Source organism: Anomaloglossus baeobatrachus, chromosome 3, assembly GCF_048569485.1.
Source record: "Anomaloglossus baeobatrachus isolate aAnoBae1 chromosome 3, aAnoBae1.hap1, whole genome shotgun sequence".
Classification (NCBI taxonomy): domain Eukaryota; kingdom Metazoa; phylum Chordata; class Amphibia; order Anura; family Aromobatidae; genus Anomaloglossus; species Anomaloglossus baeobatrachus.
This window is the reverse complement of record NC_134355.1, coordinates 563,578,411-563,597,910: the sequence shown is the minus strand read 5'-3', so window position 1 is coordinate 563,597,910 and position 19,500 is coordinate 563,578,411. Positions and strand designations below refer to the sequence as shown.

The window sequence follows — 19,500 nt, the reverse complement described above, 5'->3', positions numbered from 1 at the left end:
TAGTGCACTGGGGGAATGTTGAGGCCATCATACTGTGTGAGGGGTATCATACTGCACTGGGGGAATGTGGAGGCCATCATACTGTGTGAGGGCTATTATACTGCACTGGGGAAATGTGGAGGCCATCATACTGTGTGAGTGGTATCATACTGCACTGAGGGAATGTGGAGGCCATCATACTGTGTGAGGGCTATCATACTGCACTGGGGGAATGTGGAGGCCATCATACTGTGTGAGGGGTATCATACTGCACTGGGGGAATGTGGAGGCCATCATACTGTGTGAGGGGTATCATACTGCACTGGGGGAATGTGGAGGCCATCATACCGTGCATGTGGGGGTAACTGTTGGAGAATTCACTATGGAGGTATCTGTTAGACCTGGACAGTGGCCTATATAGGCATAACTTAAAATAGCGATGGTTGGTGGCAACTGACTGCTAGGGCAATGCTGCCCTGATGAATCTGTGGCACCCTGGACAAGCCAGGGGCCACAGAGAACAACACCCACACACCCCACACTCCCGGTTAGGCACATCAAAGTCAGACACAAACCCTTGTTGCCTTCCTCCAGGGGCTGATGTTCACACCAGGGGGTGGGCCAGGCAGTTGGCCCTGCCCACCAAGGAGTACACAGTCCTGGAGGCGGGAAAAGTAGGGCAGATAGAGTTTGGAGTTTAGAGATTAGAGTTGGAAGTGAAAGTGAGAGGAGTGAAGTGGCAGTAGAGAAGCCTGAAGTTGGTCCGGGTGTGTGGCCCGGACGGATCAGCAAGGTTGGCAGACGGTGGTGACCGTCTGCAGGAGTGGCCTATCGGAGTCTACCGTAAGGACCGTGGACGGGCGGTGGCCCGGCGGTACCGGACCGGTACACAAAGAGAAGTCAGCACCATCTGGCAGGGGCTTACGGACCCCGGCAAGGCTAGGAGTCACCGTGAATTTGCCAAAGCCGTCAGCGAAGGGAACCTCCTGGGTTTCCCAGCAGCCAAGTCCCGACAGAAGGCAACAGTCCAACCGTGAGAGGGAAACACAGCCACCGCCAAGGCTACCATTCCCAGGGCCAGAGCCTGCGGGCAAAAGGGGCTCCTTCAGCTCCCATCCAAGCTGGGGAGCCGGTTACCGGTGGGAACCCATTGGAACCGTTTACAGTACACAGGTGCAGGGAAAGGCAGTCACCATCAACCTGCCGGGAGAAACAACACCGCAGCCGTCTGTGGGACCCGTCCATCCAGCCGTGTGTTTTACCGAGAACTGTGTCCTCATCATTGGCTGAGTGAGTACCACCGTGCCGTGCGGCACAGCGCTGCCCCCGCGACCCTGCACCTCACCAGGCCCCGTAACCCGCCTGCCATCCATCCCTACCCCATCACCGGGCCCCGGGACAACCAAACCCCTACCCACGGAGGGGAGAACTAAAATCAAAGCTGCTCCCTGTCACCGCTCCCGGGATCCCAGTCCGGAGCAGCGGTGGTGTCACCAACTTCACCACAACCGTGGGTGGCGTCACGGACAATCACCAAATCTCCACCATCCAATCAAATCCCCTTTTCACTCACGGGCGAGGAGCGCCGCTCGAGTCCCCGGGATCCGGCCCACCGCTCGAGCCACCACCGAGCAGTGGGAGAGCGCAGCGTCCCCTCCTCCGCCCGCGACAAATCCAGTTTGAATGAAACGCGTCAGGCCGCCTGAGACTATGCAAAGGCTCAGATATTATTAAAGCCAGCTGTAGACTGCCCTTGTAGGGGCAGGAACAATTGGGGTATCACGGGGCAAAAAGTGAGCGTCCATAAGGTTTATGTAAGGCTCTAGTGTACCAGATTGCCTCCTATATGTACCAAGTACTAAAACTGGTCTCAGAGGAACCTGGTGATTACCCCTGTACAACAAGATGGGTGAGATTGTTCCATCAGCTTAAAGAAGTTGTCCAGTTACCAAAACTGATTTTTTTTTTCTGATAAATCTTGCTAATATGTGCCCCTCACCACATCTATTATGTTTTTTCAGCAAAATTACCTTTTATTGTGCACCAGCAGCACATGCTCATTGCTGGCTCCAGCTCTGATGGGGTTAATCTCTCCTCTGACTTCCTGTATTCAGTTCCTACAAGTCCCAGAATTCTTTGTGGCTCTAGGGCGGTGTCTAGCTTATCTAACACACCCCCCTCAGCTCTCCAACCAAACCCTCCTCCCTGCCTCTTCCCAGTGGATGTGCACTGAGAGCAATCACACAGAGACAGCAGCAGCTCTACACAGCCAGGGGAAGAAAGTGTGTGTGCGCGTATATACAGTGTATGTGTGCGCGTATATACAGTGTATGTGTGTGCGTATATACAGTGTGTGTGCGTATATACAGTGTGTGTGTATATATACAGTGTGTGTGCGTATATACAGTGTGTGTGAGTGTGTATGTATGTGTGTATGTCATACTCACCTGTCTGCAGGGTCCCGGTGCCATGCCTGCTTCCAGCCCCTGTCCCGGTCCCGCCGCTCTGGCTGTGTGCAGTCTCCCCGGGGCACGCACGAAGCTTGCAGGACCTGGCGGTGGATCACCTGATGCAGTCACCTGACGCATCAGCTGATCGATTCTCGCGGTGTCGCCGGCTTTTTCGCGCTATCAGCTGATCCTGCCGTCAGGGGACTTCATCAGCTGATTACCGGCAGCTCCTGCAGTGATGGGCCAGGATCAGACTCCGCTGCAGGAGCTGCCGGTAATCAGCACATAAGTGAGTATGTATTTTTTTTTTTTTCCTACTGATGCTTCAGCTGATTGTATAATCGGCTTTTATACAATCAGCTGATGTGTCATGTGATTCACATCCTTTAACCTGACACATCATCTGATCGCTTTGCCTTCCAGCAAACCGATCAGATGATATTGGATCCTGATTGGACAGCGGGACCCTAACCCAGGATTACTGCGGAGGGGGGTTTATTTCAATAAAGATGGAGTCACTAATTGTGTTGTGTTTTATTTGTAATAAAAATATTTTTCTGTGTGTTGTGTTTTTTTTTTTATCATTACTAGAAATTCATGGTGGCCATGTCTAATATTGGCATGACACCATGAATTTCGGGCTTAGGGCTAGCTGATAATATACAGCTAGCCCTAACTCCATTATTACCCAGCTAGCCACCCGGCATCAGGGCAGCTGGAAGAGTTGGATACAGCGCCAGAAGATGGCGCTTCTATGAAAGCGCCATTTTCTGGGGTGGCTGCGGACTGCAATTCGCAGTGGGGGTGCCCAGAAAGCTTGGGCACCCTTCACTGTGGATTCCAATCCCCAGCTGTCTAGTTGTACCCGGCTGGACACCAAAATTAGGCGAAGCTCACGTCATTTTTTTTTTAAATTATTTCATGAAATTATTAAAAAAAAAAAGGGGCTTCTCTATATTTTTGGTTCCCAGCCGGGTACAAATAGGCAGCTGGGGGTTGGGGGCAGCCCGTACCTGCCTGCTGTACCCGGCTAGCATACAAAAATATGGCGAAGCCCACGTCATTTTTTTTTCTTTTTGGGTAAAAAACTGCATACAGTCCTGGATGGAGGATGCTCAGCCTTGTAGTTCTGCAGCTTCTGTCTGCTCTCCTGCATACACTAGTGAATGGAGGATGCTGAGCCTTGTAGTCCTGCAGCTGCTGTCTGCTCTCCTGCATACACTAGTGAATGGAGGATGCTGAGCCTTGTAGTTCTGCAGCTGCTGTCTGCTCTCCTGCATACACTAGTGAATGGAGGATGCTGAGCCTTGTAGTTCTGCAGCTGCTGTCTGCTCTCCTGCATACACTAGTGAATGGAGGATGCTGAGCCTTGTAGTTCTGCAGCTGCTGTCTGCTCTCCTGCATACACTAGTGAATGGAGGATGCTGAGCCTTGTAGTTCTGCAGCTGCTGTCTGCTCTCCTGCATACAATGAACATTTTGAATAAGGAAATGACATCAGACCTTTTTTTTTCTTACATCAACAATCTTTAATGGCATTGTGCACTGATTAAAAACGCATTGAGCAAAAACGCAGCAAAAAACGCACCAAATCGCGGCAAAAACGTGACATGCAGCACCGCAGATGACAGAGCAGAGCAAGTTGGTGACATGCTCTGCTCTGACACATAGTGTGCTGCATGTCACTGTATCCACTCTGGGACTTGTTGTGCAGGTGACCGGATGATACATGTCACTAACTTGCTCCACTCTGTGACTTCTGCTGCATTGTTCCAACTGTATACACTCTCACCTGAACAAGTCTCAGAGTGGGGCAGTTATTGACATGTATCATCCGGTCACCTGCATAACAAGTCCCACAGTGGAGACAGATAGTGACATGCAGCATCCGGTCACCTGCACAACAAGTCCCACAGTGGAGACAGATAGTGACATGCAGCATCCAGTCACCTGCACAAGAAGTACCAGAGTGGAGAAAGATAGTGACATGCAGCACACTATGTGTCAGAGCAGAGCATGTCACTGTCTCCACTGTGGGACTTTTTGTGCAGGTGACCGGATGATACATGTCACTAACTGCCCCACTCTGTGATTTCTGCTGCATAGTACCAACTGTATACACTCTCACCTGCACAACAAGTCCCAGAGTGGAGAAAGATAGTGACATGCAGCACACTATGTGTCAGAGCAGAGCATGTCACTGTCTCCACTCTGGGACTTGTGCAGGTGACAGAGTGGAGCAGATTGGTCCCATGCAGCGTCCGGTCACCTGTGCTGCTGGTAGGATTATATGATCACACTGCCAACACCGCCCGCTCTCCTGACAGCTGAGCACAGCGGGCGGGTGGACAGTGTGATCACATACTTACGTGACAGGGGGGATTTCAGTGGATGAAACCCCTCCTGTACTCCACACTGGAGCCCGTACCTTCCACAGCTGACGGAGGGTAAGAGCGCGCTCTGCCTTCACCGCTCCACACTGGCGTCCTCCGGCTCCTCCCCTCGAGGCTGGGCTGTGATGTGCGGTAGTCACCGCCCACAGCCTAGTCAATCAGTGTGAGTGGCGCCGGCATCCTGTGACGTACCCGTCTAGTTTGAGAGCCCGGAAATGCCGGGACGTCAGAGGATGCTGGCGGCCACAGCTCCAGGGGGTCATGTGACGGGCACTGAGCGTGCAGGATAGCGCCGCTCAGTGCCAGAACTGGAAACAGAAGCCAATGGAGAAGATGCATACAATGGTAAGTGACAATCATTGGGGAAAAAAAAAAAAATGGGTGAACCACCCCTTTAATATTTATTTTGATTTTGGGTTGAAGATATGAGCTTTTAGTTCACTCTATTTATTGGGACCAATCCCCCTTTTCTAGACAGGGAAAGGTAAAGTATATTTTGTGGGAGGTGGGTTTTGTGTTTTTTTTCTAGAGACCAAGGAAAAATTTCTTTTTGTCAAATTAACTGAGTAAAAAGTTAATTTTTAACGTTCTCACATATCGCCATTTTATTATTACAATGAAGATATCATAAAATATGTTGGATGCATTTTTGGCGGCAGGATTAGAGTACTCTATTGGAGCATAGAAAGGGGTATCGTAGGTGGGAACATTAAGGAGCTTCAGTTGGAGTAAAATGACTGTAAATGCCATAGTGAGTATTCCTGGTTATATCGCCAGTTCTGAATACAAAAATACCTGCTTAATGCCTCTGGGGAGCATAGCGGAACACCTCGCACCCGCGCCACTTTATCAGCAAAGGCTTTCCCACTCCTGCAATCACAGAATAGAGAAGAATGATGGACATTTTTTCCTAATGTATGTTTTGTCAATGGGTTTGACACCCCTATAGAATCTTATTACTTTCTTCAGTAAAACTTTTACTTTTGTTTAGCATGAAATGGTGATAAATGAAATAATAATACATTTTCTGCAATATCCTTACTGTAGTATGCAAGAATAGACTATTACAGTCTAGGATTACCTGGAACCCTGCTCCCATTGCTGGCTGCATTGTGCTTTTATTTGATGCTTTTGTGCTACAGTTTCATCTTTCTCAATCTTCACAAAATCTAAGACACAAATATTAACATAGTGTAGTGTATAATAAGCCTGTAATACTGTCAAAAAAAACAAATCAGTGTATGGTTAAAAAAAAAAGAAAAAAACCCACATTTTTATTATTATTTTTATTTTTTATTATTATTTATCATTATTATTCTTACTACTATCTAGCACCATATAAGCAGGAAACAAAATCTTCCATATGCTTCATAACAGAGCTGTGCAATAATTTACAATCTCACGAAGCTCCAGATTAAAAATGATAGATTACATTAAAATTAGATAATAATAATAATAATAATAATAATAATAATAGTATTTATTCACTTATATAGCGCCATTAATTCCACAGCACTTTACATACGTTGACAACTCTGTTCCCATTGGGACTCACAATCTAAATTCCCTATCAGTATGTTTTTGGATCTTAAATACTTTTTTTTATGCTCATACTTTTTTTTTTAATAACTGAATATTCTCCATGACTTACCATATAGCTTCTCTCTCTGTTTCCCGGAGGACGCATGCAGGCAGATTTCTCCCTGAAATTGACCTGTATCCTCTCCATGGTGTGTGAGAAGGGTGAAGAATGGGAACTGTTGCTGCTGAGGATCTTCCATTCGGAGAGCAATGCAGCCCTCACCTGTCACAGGCAAGAAAAAAGTGAAATAAGCTTCACATAAAGGGCAGATTTACTAGAAGTGAGATCTTTAAAAATTCTGCTAATTCCTCACAATGGCTCATGCTAGATAATAGATGATCTAAACTAACTTTTAAACCCCCTCTTGGTTTATGAACTTTCAATTATTTTTTTTTACATAATTTTAGTACAAATTCATGCATCTCAGAATTGTGTTACATCTCAAAGGGATTGTCAAGCCTTAAGGTACAAGTCTGCACTCAGGATTCTCCGGTGTTGGTGCCGGGAAGGCGCCATCATGTGACTGCAAGTATGTGATTTGCCACATTCCAACTAGTCATGCATGTCCTCTCTCAATTCACTTGTATTGAGTGAAGGGCACTTTACACGTACCCACTCCCATCGGTTATGCGTCACGGGCAAATCGCTGCCCGTGGCGCACAACATCGCTTACACCCGTCACACGAACTTACCTTCCCTGCGACGTCGCTCTGGCCGGCGATCTGCCTCCTTTCTAAGGGGGCGGTTCATGAGGCGTCACAGTGACGTCACACGGCAGCGATCCAATAGCAGAGGAGGGGCGGACATGAGCGGCCGGAACATGCCGCCCACCTCCTTCCTTCCTCATTGCCGGTGGACGCAGGTAAGGAGATGTTCGTCATTCCTGTGGTGTCACACATAGCGATGTGTGATGCCGCAGGAACGACGAACAACCGACGGCATGCACCACCAACGATATTATGAAAAGGAGCGACGTGTCAACGATCAACGGTTTTTGACGTTTTTGCAATCGTTGATCGTCGCTCATTAGTGTCACACACTGCGATGTCGCTAACGACGCCAAATGTGCATCACTAACGACGTGACCCCGACGATATATTGTTAGTGATGTCGCAGCGTGTAAAGCACCCTTAAGGCAGCACAAGTGTAGTCAGGATCTAAATGGATGTATGCAAATAATAGTGGCTGCAGAGTGGAGTAAAACATGTTTGTTTTTTTAAATTTGACTCTGTTGCAGAGAAATTAGGGTGCTTTCACACATCCTGCTTTTGCCGTCAGGCACAATCCGGCGAATACCAAATAAAATGGATCCGGCGCCGGATGCGTTTTTATCCTCATTGAATTGTATTAGTGCCGGATTGTGCCTGATGCCCTTGCGTTTCATCCGGCGTGCGTCGGTTCCGGCAAAATTTCTGGGTCCGGCTGCTGGAAAAGATGCACAAGGGAACGTTTTCTGTCGCCGGATCAGGCGCCGTGCAGTGTGTTGTAAAATGAAAGCCTATGGGCGACGGATCCGTCGTAATGCGGCAAAAAACGCATTCCATCGACGGATCCGGTTCTTTTAACTGAGCATGCTCCGATGTGTAAAATCCTTTCTGGTTAGAAAATCTCTCTCTCTCTCTGTCGGTCTCTTTCTCTGTCTCTCTGTCGATGTCGGTCTCTCTCTGTCTGTTGGTCGGTCTCTCTCTGTCGATGTCGGTCTCTGTCAGTCAGTCGGTCTCCCCCTCTCACCCCCTCTCTCATACTCACTGATCACTGGCACGGCGCTGCCCAGCTGTCACAAAGCTCCCGCGGCCTCTCCTGCTTTGAAAATGCCAGCCGCTCATTATTCCATCTCGTATTCACGGCTTCCCGCGCCCACCGGCGTCTATGATTGGTTGCAGTCAGACGAGCCCCCATGCTGAGTGACAGCTATCTCACTGCAACCAATCATAGCCGCCAGTGGCCGGGTCTAAATCTTGCAGTGAAATAAATAAAAAAATAATTTTAAAAAAAAAAACGGCGTCGGTCCCCTGAATTTTGATACCAGCCAAGGTAAAGCCACACGGCTGAGGGCTGGTATTCTCAGGTTGGGGAGCCCCACGTTATGGGAGCCCTCAACCTAAAAATATCAGCAAGCAGCCACCCAGAATTGCCATATCCATTAGATGCGACAGTCTCGGGACTCTACCCGGCTCATCCCGAATTGCCCTGGTGCGGTGGCAATCGGGGTAATAAGGAGTTAATGGCAGCCCATAGCTGTCACTAAGTCCTAGGTCAATCATGGCAGGCGTCTATGAGACACCTTCCATGATTAATCTGTAGTGAAAGTACATAAACAAAACGCCGAAAAATCCTTTATTTAAATTAAAAGACAAAAGAACACCCTCTTTAACCACTTTATTAAAATCCCCAAATACCCCTACAGGTCCGACGTAATCCACACAAGGTCCCATGATTCTTTCAGCTCTACTACATCGGAAGCTGACAGGAGCGGCCGTAGAACACTGTCGCTCACTGTGAGCTGCACAGAGCAACTGAAGTGAGTTGCGCTATCAGCAATGACGTCACTCAAGTTACCCGCGGCCACCGCTCGATCATCCAACTGTGACAGCAAGTCGTCCGAGTGACTGAAGTGAGCCGCGCTGTCAGTGGTGACGTCACTCAGGTTACCCGCGGCAACAGTTGGATTCTTGTTACAAACTGCTATAATGGATCTGTTTTTTTAGCGGATCCATCGCATCAGTTTTATACAATCTGCGCCGGATCCGTTGCATCAGGCACACACTGGATTGTGCCTGACGGCAAAAACCAGGTGTGTGAAAGTAGCCTTAGCTAAAAAAGTATTTGGCATCTAATGAGTTAAGTTTTTAAAGTCCAAGTCAGTGTTATGAGATAGTTTTCACTGGGAGCATTTACTTCTGACTCTAGTATGAGCTTCCCAATCATAAGCAGACAGCATACTGGAATAAGAATACCTCTCTTCCCACCATGGCTGGGGATTTTCAGTGTATGAGAGGTAAAGATACAGCCATAATCCCCTGGTCTAACCTCCTGCACAATTAGAAAGTTCTGGGAGATAAGCATACAGATGATTCACATATTTCAGATAAGATCAATGTGAGTGGAGGGGTTGAGTTTAGCTGTGTCACATTACAAAACCTTTTATCAGCAGTTCTCATCTCACAGCATAGTCAGCTCTACTTTACTGCATCTCTCCTGACATGGCCTGTCTGGAGATTAATCACATTTAAGTCTGTTGTGCTAATGGCAATTTGTAATTGCTCAGTAGTGAGTACTAGGGTGTAAGGTGTAATGACGCCCAGCTGTGCTCTCAATGCAGAGACCTTAAAAGATGCTGTGAAAACAACATACACAAGTGTGACTTATCTCTGGACATGCAGAGTGTAGGTAGGGGCAGTTCAGCAGAACTGACTGCTATGACAGAAAAAGAGCTGATACAAGGATTTGTAATGTGACAGTTAAATTCAGTTGTACTATCTAATCATGCAGGAGGTTAAACCAGGAGATTAGAAGTGTGTCATTATTTCTCACATGTTGGGGCTTGTTTTTCTTTGCTCTTAATATTGCTCCCTGCTTATGATTGGTTAGATAAGCAGATAAGTTAGATAGCACATAACTTAGATAAGGTTATGATTAGAGATAAGCAGACCCATGGAAGTTCAGTGTGGCAGCTTCATCTGGACTTTAGATAAAGTTTGGTTTGGGACCCCGACTTGACCTGATCCCCAAATGAAGTCACTAAGGGGGCAGTTTGAGTCTCCGCCTACATGCAGCCAGCCATAAACAGTAAACTTCCGGGGGCAGGTAGGCAGGATTTTTCCAGTTTGTTTTTTTTTGGGATGCACAGTCCATCTGATCACGGTGTTGTTACCATCAGTGCTAGCCATTCAAACAATGTAAGCGGCTCACGCTAAGCTGAACACAGAGCGTTCCCGAGCACAGCGATGCTCACTCGAACCAAATTCCGAATCCGAACATACTTTTTTTGTAAAGATTGTGTTTAGTACGAACACCAAACTTCAGGTTTGCTTATCTCTAATCATTATCATACGAGGAAAAGTACACATGTGTAGCCCCGCGCATTACCTTCAGGTTACAGGTCGTCGCAGGGTCTCCACGGGTTTGGAAATCGTCTGGTCACAGGTAGGTTAATTCAATGGGGAATTCGTGACGCCACTCTCGGTATTTGCGGTCAGGGTGACCACCACTGCAGGTTAGGGGACGCCGGGGGCTGATGTTGGGTGCAGTTAGATGTGGTGGCCTCCCGAGAGTGAGGCTGGCCCCAGGGCCCAGTGTAGGTGTGTAGAACCACAGGTCTCAGAAGAACTCACACGTGAAGCAGTAATTTCTTTCAGGGTTTTTACTCACTTCAGATGGCAGGGGTGAGTTAACCCGTGCGATGCTGTGATGCTCCAAGAGGGGAACCAGGCTCCTTCAGGCTGACTTAGGGGTGGCTGCTGACTCGCCTTCCTAGCCCTCTTGTTTTTGTGGTGACCCAGACTTGAAGTCCTACGGGGTCACCCAGGGAAGTTGCTTCCGCCTGTTCTCCCCTTTTCGGCCCGTTTGCTTGCAGCCTGGACCAAGTAACTCTGGCTGCTTGCCTCTTGTCACTATGGGCCCTCTCATTGCTGCGTGGCTCCGGACTCTGTGTTGGTTTGGTGAAGGGCATGAAGTGCCCTCACCAGCAGGTTGAGTAGGCCAAAGGCCAACTGAATGGGCCCCTGCTCTGGGGACCTGTAACCCTGTGCGGGCCTGGTTCACCTGGCAGTCCCCGTACTCAGCCACCTCCTTGCGCTCCTGCCTCAGGTGGTTTTTCGGGCGGCACCACAAGGTGACCGTTCTCCCCCGCCAGCAACCACTGCACCTGCGGTGTCTGACTAGTGACAGCCTCCAGGTTCTCTCTCTGCGACTGCTCTGTCTCCCTGAGCTTCACTAACTGACTCGGCTCACTACTCCCTCCCCTCTGTGCCTGCCTAATCAACTTAGCAACCAGCCTCTCTACCACACCCCCTGAGTGGAGATGGAGGCCACGCCCCCTCCTGGATTCCCCAGGGGTCCCTTCAAAAGGTAAATGTGGGAGATCTGGTTACTATGTGCCCGTGTGTCCACACCCTGGTCAGCCTTCTGGATTACCTATGTTGTACTGACCCAACATGGGTGCAGTACTCAGTGGTGCCTGACCAGGTCAGGGGCGCCACACACACACCCCATGAAAACTGTCTGATAGCACCTACTTGGACTTAAAAAAACTTTAACCCATTAGGTGCCAAATACTTTGATTGCTAATATCTCTACGGCCAAAAGAAAAATAAAAAAAATGTTGTTTTTTTCACTCTGCAGCCACTATTACCTTGTATTTCCAGTAACAGGAACACTTTTTCAGAAAGGTCCTTGTTATGTATATCTATATATATAATTGCCTTATTCTGTCTGTCTGTCTGTCTATCTGTCTGTCTGTCTGTCTGTCTGTCTTGCTCCAAAATTGTGTCCTAAAATTGTGTCCTTACGGTGACACAAAGCTGATTGGCCGCTGGGCTCGCCATGGCCCCGCCCCCCCGCACGGATTGGCTGCTCGCCCAGGCTGCGCCCCCACACGGATTGGCCGGCCGCTCGCCCAGGCTCCACCCCCCCCCACAGATTGGCCTCTTGCCCCAGCACCCTGCAGGCATTGGCAACTCGGCCACGCCCCGCCCCCCTCACGCAATGCACGCTAGCTCTGGCCCCGCCCCCCCACGCATTCCCCGAACCGACACGGTCACTGAGCCACGACTACCAGGTGAGTACTGTACCCCTGGGAGCCCACATCAGCGTACGCCGCCAAACCAGCCGACACATACCCTTGCATTCCTGGGGCTGGCCGGCGTATGCTGGTGTGGGCTCCCGTGCGAGCGGGGGACGAGATACGCTGGTAACCATGGTAGCATACTTACCAGCACATCAAGGTCCTGCAGCGGCGGAAAATACACCCACGCACACACATAACAGCACACACACACACACATACACACACGCACACACATCAGATCACACTCACTCTCACACACACCTCACACACACATCACATCGCATCCACACACTCACAACATCCTGGGATATCGCTTGCTTCTCGGCGGCGATACTGTTCTGTTAGCTTCCAGGACCTGCCGGAGGATCACATGGCCAGAAGCATGTGGTATCTCCGGATGTTGTGAGTATAAGCGCGTATGTGCAATATCGTCAATGTGTGTGTGTGTGAGTGTATGCGATCGGGTGTGTGTGAGTGTATGCGATCGGGTGTGTGTGAGTGTATGCGATCGGGTGTGTGTGAGTGTATGCGATCGGGTGTGTGTGAGTGTATGCGATCGGGTGTGTGTGTGAGTGTATGCGATCGGGTGTGTGTGTGAGTGTATGCGATCGGGTGTGTGTGTGAGTGTATGCGATCGGATCTGTGAGTGTCGGCAGAGGAGCACGGCGTGCTGGAGGAGGCTGGGAGGAGAGAGGCTGATCCTCGGGAAGGCTGGGATGGGGAGGCTGAGAGAAGAGAGGCTGATGCTGGGGGAGGCTGAGGCTGGGGTAGGCTGGGAGGAGAGAGGCTGATGCTGGGGACCGAAAAGGCTGATGCTGGGAGGAGAGAGGCTGATGCTGGGGGAGGCTGAGGCTGGGTTAGGCTGGGAGGATAGAGGCTGATGCTGGGAGGAGAGAGGCTGATGCTGGGGGAGGCTGAGGCTGGGGTAGGCTGGGAAGAGAGAGGCTGATGCTGGGAAGAGAGAGGCTGATGCTGGGAGGAGAGAGGCTGATGCTGGGGGAGGCTGATGCTGGGGGAGGCTGAGGCTGGGGGAGGCTGGGAGGAGAGAGGCTGATGCTGGGAAGAGAGAGGCTGATGCTGGGAGGAGAGAGGCTGATGCTGGGGGAGGCTGATGCTGGGGGAGGCTGAGGCTGGGGTAGGCTGGGAGGAGAGAGGCTGATGCTGGGGACAGAAAAGGCTGATGCTGGGAGGAGAGAGGCTGATGCTGGGAGGAGAGAGGCTGATGCTGGGAGGAGAGAGGCTGATGCTGGGGGAGGCTGAGGCTGGGGTAGGCTGGGAGGAGAGAGGCTGATGTTGGGAGGAGAGGCTGATGCTGGGAGGAGAGAGGCTGATGCTGGGGACAGAAAAGGCTGATGCTGGGAGGAGAGAGGCTGATGCTGGGATGAGAGAGGCTGATGCTGGGATGAGAGAAGCTGATGCTGGGATGAGAGAGGCTGATGCTGGGGACAGAGAGGCTGATGCTGGGGACAGAGAGGCTGATGCTGGGGACAGAGAGGCTGATGCTGGAAGGAGAGAGGCTGATGCTGGGAGGAGAGAGGCTAATGCTGCGGGTAGAGAGGCTGATGCTGCCGGTAGAGAGGCTGATGCTGGGAGGAGAGAGGCTGATCCTGCAGGTAGAGAGGCTGATGCTGCGGGTAGAGAGGCTGATGCTGGGATGAGAGAGGCTGATGCTGCGGGTAGAGAGGCTGATGCTGGTGCAGCATGGGGGATGGAGCACGATGGGGGATGCGCAGCATGGGGGATGGAGCACGTTTGGGAGTGCGCAGCATGGCAGATGGAGCACGTTTGGGAGTGCGCAGCATGGCGGATGGAGCACATTTGGGAGTGCGCAGCATGGCGGATGGAGCACGTTTGGGAGTGCGCAGCATGGCGGATGGACCACGTTTGGGAGTGCGCAGCATGGCGGATGGACCACGTTTGGGAGTGCGCAGCATGGCGGATGGAGCACGTTTGGGAGTGTGCAGCATGGCGGATGGAGCACGTTTGGGAGTGCGCAGCATGGCGGATGGAGCACGTTTGGGAGTGCGCAGCATGGCGGATGGAGCACGTTTGGGAGTGCGCAGCATGGCGGATGGAGCACGTTTGGGAGTACGCAGCATGGCGGATGGAGCACGTTTGGGAGTGCGCAGCATGGCGGATGGAGCACGTTTGGGAGTGCGCAGCATGGGGGATGCAGCACGATGGGGAGTGCGGAGTATGGCGGATAAAGCACGTTTGGGAGTGCGCAGCATGGCGGATGGACCATGTTTGGGAGTGCGCAGCATGGCGGATGGAGCACGTTTGGGAGTGCGCAGCATGGGAGATGGAGCACGATGGGGGGTGCGCAGCATAGGGGATGGAGCACGATGGGGAGTGCGCTGCATGGGGGATGGAGCACGATGGGGAGTGCGGAGTATGGCGGATGGAGCACGTTTGGGAGAGCGCAGCATGGCGGATGGAGCATGTTTGGGAGTGCGCAGCATGGTAGATGGAGCACGTTTGGGAGTGCGCAGCATGGCGGATGGAGCACGTTTGGGAGTGCACAGCATGGGAGATGGAGCACGATGGGGGGTGCGCAGCATAGGGGATGGAGCACGATGGGGAGTGCGCTGCATGGGGGATGGAGCACGATGGGGAGTGCGGAGTATGGCGGATGGAGCATGTTTGGGAGTGCGCAGCATGGTAGATGGAGCACGTTTGGGAGTGCGCAGCATGGCGGATGGAGCACGTTTGGGAGTGCGCAGCATGGGAGATGGAGCACGATGGGGGGTGCGCAGCATAGGGGATGGAGCACGATGGGGAGTGCGCTGCATGGGGGATGGAGCACGATGGGGAGTGCGGAGTATGGCGGATGGAGCACGTTTGGGAGTGCGCAGCATGGCGGATGGAGCACGTTTGGGAGTGCGCAGCATGGCGGATGGAGCACGTTTGGGAGTGCGCAGCATGGCGGATGGAGCACGTTTGGGAGTACGCAGCATGGCGGATGGAGCACGTTTGGGAGTGCGCAGCATGGCGGATGGAGCACGTTTGGGAGTGCGCAGCATGGGGGATGCAGCACGATGGGGAGTGCGGAGTATGGCGGATAAAGCACGTTTGGGAGTGCGCAGCATGGCGGATGGACCATGTTTGGGAGTGCGCAGCATGGCGGATGGAGCACGTTTGGGAGTGCGCAGCATGGGAGATGGAGCACGATGGGGGGTGCGCAGCATAGGGGATGGAGCACGATGGGGAGTGCGCTGCATGGGGGATGGAGCACGATGGGGAGTGCGGAGTATGGCGGATGGAGCACGTTTGGGAGTGCGCAGCATGGCGGATGGAGCATGTTTGGGAGTGCGCAGCATGGTAGATGGAGCACGTTTGGGAGTGCGCAGCATGGCGGATGGAGCACGTTTGGGAGTGCACAGCATGGGAGATGGAGCACGATGGGGGGTGCGCAGCATAGGGGATGGAGCACGATGGGGAGTGCGCTGCATGGGGGATGGAGCACGATGGGAAGTGCACACCTCCCCCCAACACACACACACACGCGCGCACTGCACAACACACCACACACACACACTGGGAACCACAAACAACTGCCCTACACAGACACCCACACACACAGACAACGCTGCACACACACACAACACCCAACACACAAACACCGCGGCACACACAAATATACGCACATACCGCACAACACACACATTGCACAAAACATACCTCCCCCCAAAACACACCACACACACAAACCGCGCAACACACACACACAACGCTACAGACACACAGCGCTCCACAAACAACGCAACACACGCAACACACATACAACACCGCTCTCACCCCCCGCCACACCCAGACAACACCCAGAACATGTACAGCGCCCTACACAAACACTTGGTAACTACAGACAACAACATATATATATATATATATATATATATATATAAATAACAAAAATCATACATGAACTACACAATACGTAAATTCTAGAATACCCGATGCGTAGAATCGGGCCACCTTCTAGTGTATAAATAATTGGCTTAAGGTCCAGAGTTTTAACACTCTCCAATTACATGCTATCCCTGGGGAAAATCAGGGCAGACATTTCACTTGTAGTGGCTACTACAAGAAAAACGTGTCATTATCTGATAGTCGAATGAATCCCATGCACAGACTGAAAGAAAAGAATGGATTGGTAGCACTCTGTTGTGGTTTACTAATAGGATATCTTAGGGTATTTTCCCTATTTTCATCATATGCCCTAATAGGTAAAATGAATTGGGTTGTCTTCACGTGGAAAAAATCTTGCAATTATATGGAAATCTTCAGAGAAGTACCGTATTTTTCGTTTTATAAGACCCACCGGATTATAAGACACACCCCAAATTTAGAGCTAACAAAAAAATGGGGTCCGTTTTATAATCTGTTGTTTTCATGACAGAGGGGGGCAGCAGCGGTGGTAGATCAGAGGTCACAGGAGGCAGCGGTGTTGGTGATCAGGTCGATGCTGCGGGCGGTGCAGAGGGGGTTCCAGATGCTCACTGCGGCAGCGGGCACTGCTCTGTGCTGGGGCAGCTGGCGCTGCTGTGTGCTGGTGCTCACTGCTGGCAGAGAGGCACTGGCCATTCTGAAGATGTCGGCGGTGCGGGCTTCAAAGAAGTGCCACCCGCCCGTCGCACAGAACCATCGCTGCAGAGAGCAGCTCCCGCAGCACAGTGCACAGCACTGCCTTGCCTCCTGTGACCCCTCTCCCCCACCCCCCGGTAAGCTACATTCGGATTTTAAGATGCATCCCTCATTTTCCTCCCGAATTATTGGGAGGAGAAGTGCGTCTTATAATCCGAAAAATACGGTATATTTTTTATTTGCATGCATAGTTTAGGGTTAAAAAACAGTTTTGCATATGTGCTATTGGAGGCTGCAGAATGCATTATCTGAAAATCTATGAGTGAGCTCGTTCTGATGAGAATTTTGTAACTCTTTAATCTATGGCTATGTGTCCACGCTGCGGATTTTGCGTGGATTTTGCCGCGGATTTGCCGCGGATTTTCCGAAAATCTGCAGCAGCGGCACTTCCAAGCCATTTCAATGGCATTTTGGAAATGCTGTGTCCATGCTGCGGATTTTTCCGCGGCGGATTTGCCGCGGATTTTGATCCGGAAAAATCTGCAGCATGTCAATTATTGTTGCGGATTTTGGGTATAGAATGGGGAAAAAAAACAAATCCGCATCAAAATCCGCGGCAATTTCGCGGTAATCCGCGGTAAATCCGCGGCAAATCCGCGGCAAAAATAAGGTGCGGATTTGCCGCGAAAGTCGCGGATTTTCATGCAGAAAAATCCGCAGGTACATTCTACCGTGGACACATAGCCTAACTCTTTCTCTGATAATACGTTAACTGAGAAGAGCTCAGGAAAAATAATTGGTAAAACAACTATTGATTACAATGAGCTCATTGATTTAAGCTCAGTTAACCCATTCTGCAGTCAGCAATGGACAGTGCAAATAGTGCAAATTTAATAATGAAGCACAATTGCAGAAAATATTTTTAGCCCAAAAAACAATGTCAATTTAAAAAAAGTTGGGACGCTGTGTAAAATGTAAATAAAACAAGAATATAATGATTTTGAAATTTCTTATAGCCATGATTAATTCACACCAGAAAATAGACCAGACCAGACGCTGAAAATTAGACATTTTTATATTTCATTTGAAAAAATTAGCTAATTTAAATATTGATGGCAACAATACTCTAAGGTTCCACTACTCTTCTCCTGCAAAGCCATGCTGTTTTGTCAGATGCTATATGTGGTTTAGCATTGTCTTGCTGAAATACACAAGGCCTTCCCTGAGGCCCCTTTCACACGTCCATGAAAAAACACGCACGTGTGTTACGTTCGTTTTTCGGGTCCGTTTTCCGTTTTTGTGTCCGTGTGCCATCTGTGTGAATGCCGTATGCTAGCCGTGTGTGCGTGTTGGTTGTCCGTTTATGCGTGAGAGAAATAACTGACATGTGTATGTGTTGTCCGTGTGACTTTATGCATGTTTGTGATGCACAATGTCATAGATACATACCCGCTGACAGCAGACAGAGTCGCGCGTAGAGAATGAACTGGGGTGAACTTCACCCGACTTCATTGTCATACCGCGGCTCTGTCTGTGTCGCGTCCTGATTAGCGGTCACCCGTGAAGGACTCACCGGTGACCGGTAATCCCCTGAGTGACTGAATGGAGTACCCCTCTCTCATACTCACCGTTCCCCAATCACCGGCGCGGCGCTGCACGGCTGTTCTCTAAACCCCGGCGGCTTTTCCTCTTTTGAAAAAGCCGGCCACTCATTAAACAATCTTGTATTCCCTGCTTTCCCCGCCCACCGGCGCCTATGATTGGTTGCAGTTAGACACGCCCCCACACTGATTGACAGCTGTCTCACTGCAACCAATCACAGCTGCCGGGGGGCGGGGCTATACTGTGCAGTGAAAAAAAAATAAATAAATAATTAAAAAAAAAAACGACGTGCGGTCCCCCCCATTTTGATACCAGCCAGGGTAAAGTCACACTGTTGAAGTCTGGTATTCTCAGGATGGGGAGCTCCACGTTATGGGGAGCCCCCCAGCCTAACAATATCAGCCAGCAGCCGCCCAGAATGGCCGCATACAATAGATGCGACTGTTCTGGGACTCTACCCGGTTCTTCCCGATTGGCCCTGGTGTGTTGGCAATCGGGATAATAAGGAGTTAATGACAGCCCATAGCTGCCAATAAGTCCTAGATTAATCATGTCAGGCGTCTCCCCAAGATACCTTCCATGATTAACCTGTAAGTTACAGTAAATAAACACACACACCCGAACAATCCTTTATTAGAAATAAAAAACACTAACAAATTCCCTCGTCACCAATTTATTAACCCCAACAAAGCCCTCCATGTCTGGCATAATCCACGGACCTCCAGCGTCGCATCCAGCTCTGCTGCATGAAGGTGACAGGAGCTGCTGAAGACACCGCCGCTCCTGTCAGCTCCACGCAGCTAATGAAGGGAATAGCGCAATCTGCTGAGCTGTCACTGAGGTTAATCGCGGCCACCGCTGGATCCAGCGGTGACCGCGATTAACCTCAGTGACAGCTCAGCTGATCGTGCTATTCACCTCAGTTGCTGCGTGGAGCTGACAGGAGCGGCGGTGTCTTCAGCAGCTCCTGTCACCTTCATGCAGCAGAGCTGGATGCGACGCTGGAGGTCCGTGGATTACGCCAGACATGGAGGGGTTTTTCAGGCTTAATAAAGTGTTGAACAAGGGTATTTGTTAGTGTTCTTTATTTCTAATAAAGGATTGTTCGGGTGTGTGTGTTTAT

At 50.5% G+C, this 19,500-nt stretch overlaps 1 protein-coding gene across 2 annotated transcripts in view; it reads right to left on the bottom strand.

The window, feature by feature from the left end:
* Nucleotides 1-19,500, bottom strand: part of INPP5D (inositol polyphosphate-5-phosphatase D) — a 284,565-nt gene that overhangs the window by 19,357 nt on the left and 245,708 nt on the right. For both annotated transcript variants that reach the window (XM_075340896.1, XM_075340897.1), the window contains 3 exons: nucleotides 6,473-6,625; nucleotides 5,903-5,990; nucleotides 5,617-5,691 (listed from right to left, as the gene is read on the bottom strand). In XM_075340896.1, coding sequence (XP_075197011.1) covers nucleotides 5,617-5,691; nucleotides 5,903-5,990; nucleotides 6,473-6,625 — 316 coding nt within the window. The remainder of the gene's footprint in view (nucleotides 1-5,616; nucleotides 5,692-5,902; nucleotides 5,991-6,472; nucleotides 6,626-19,500) is intronic.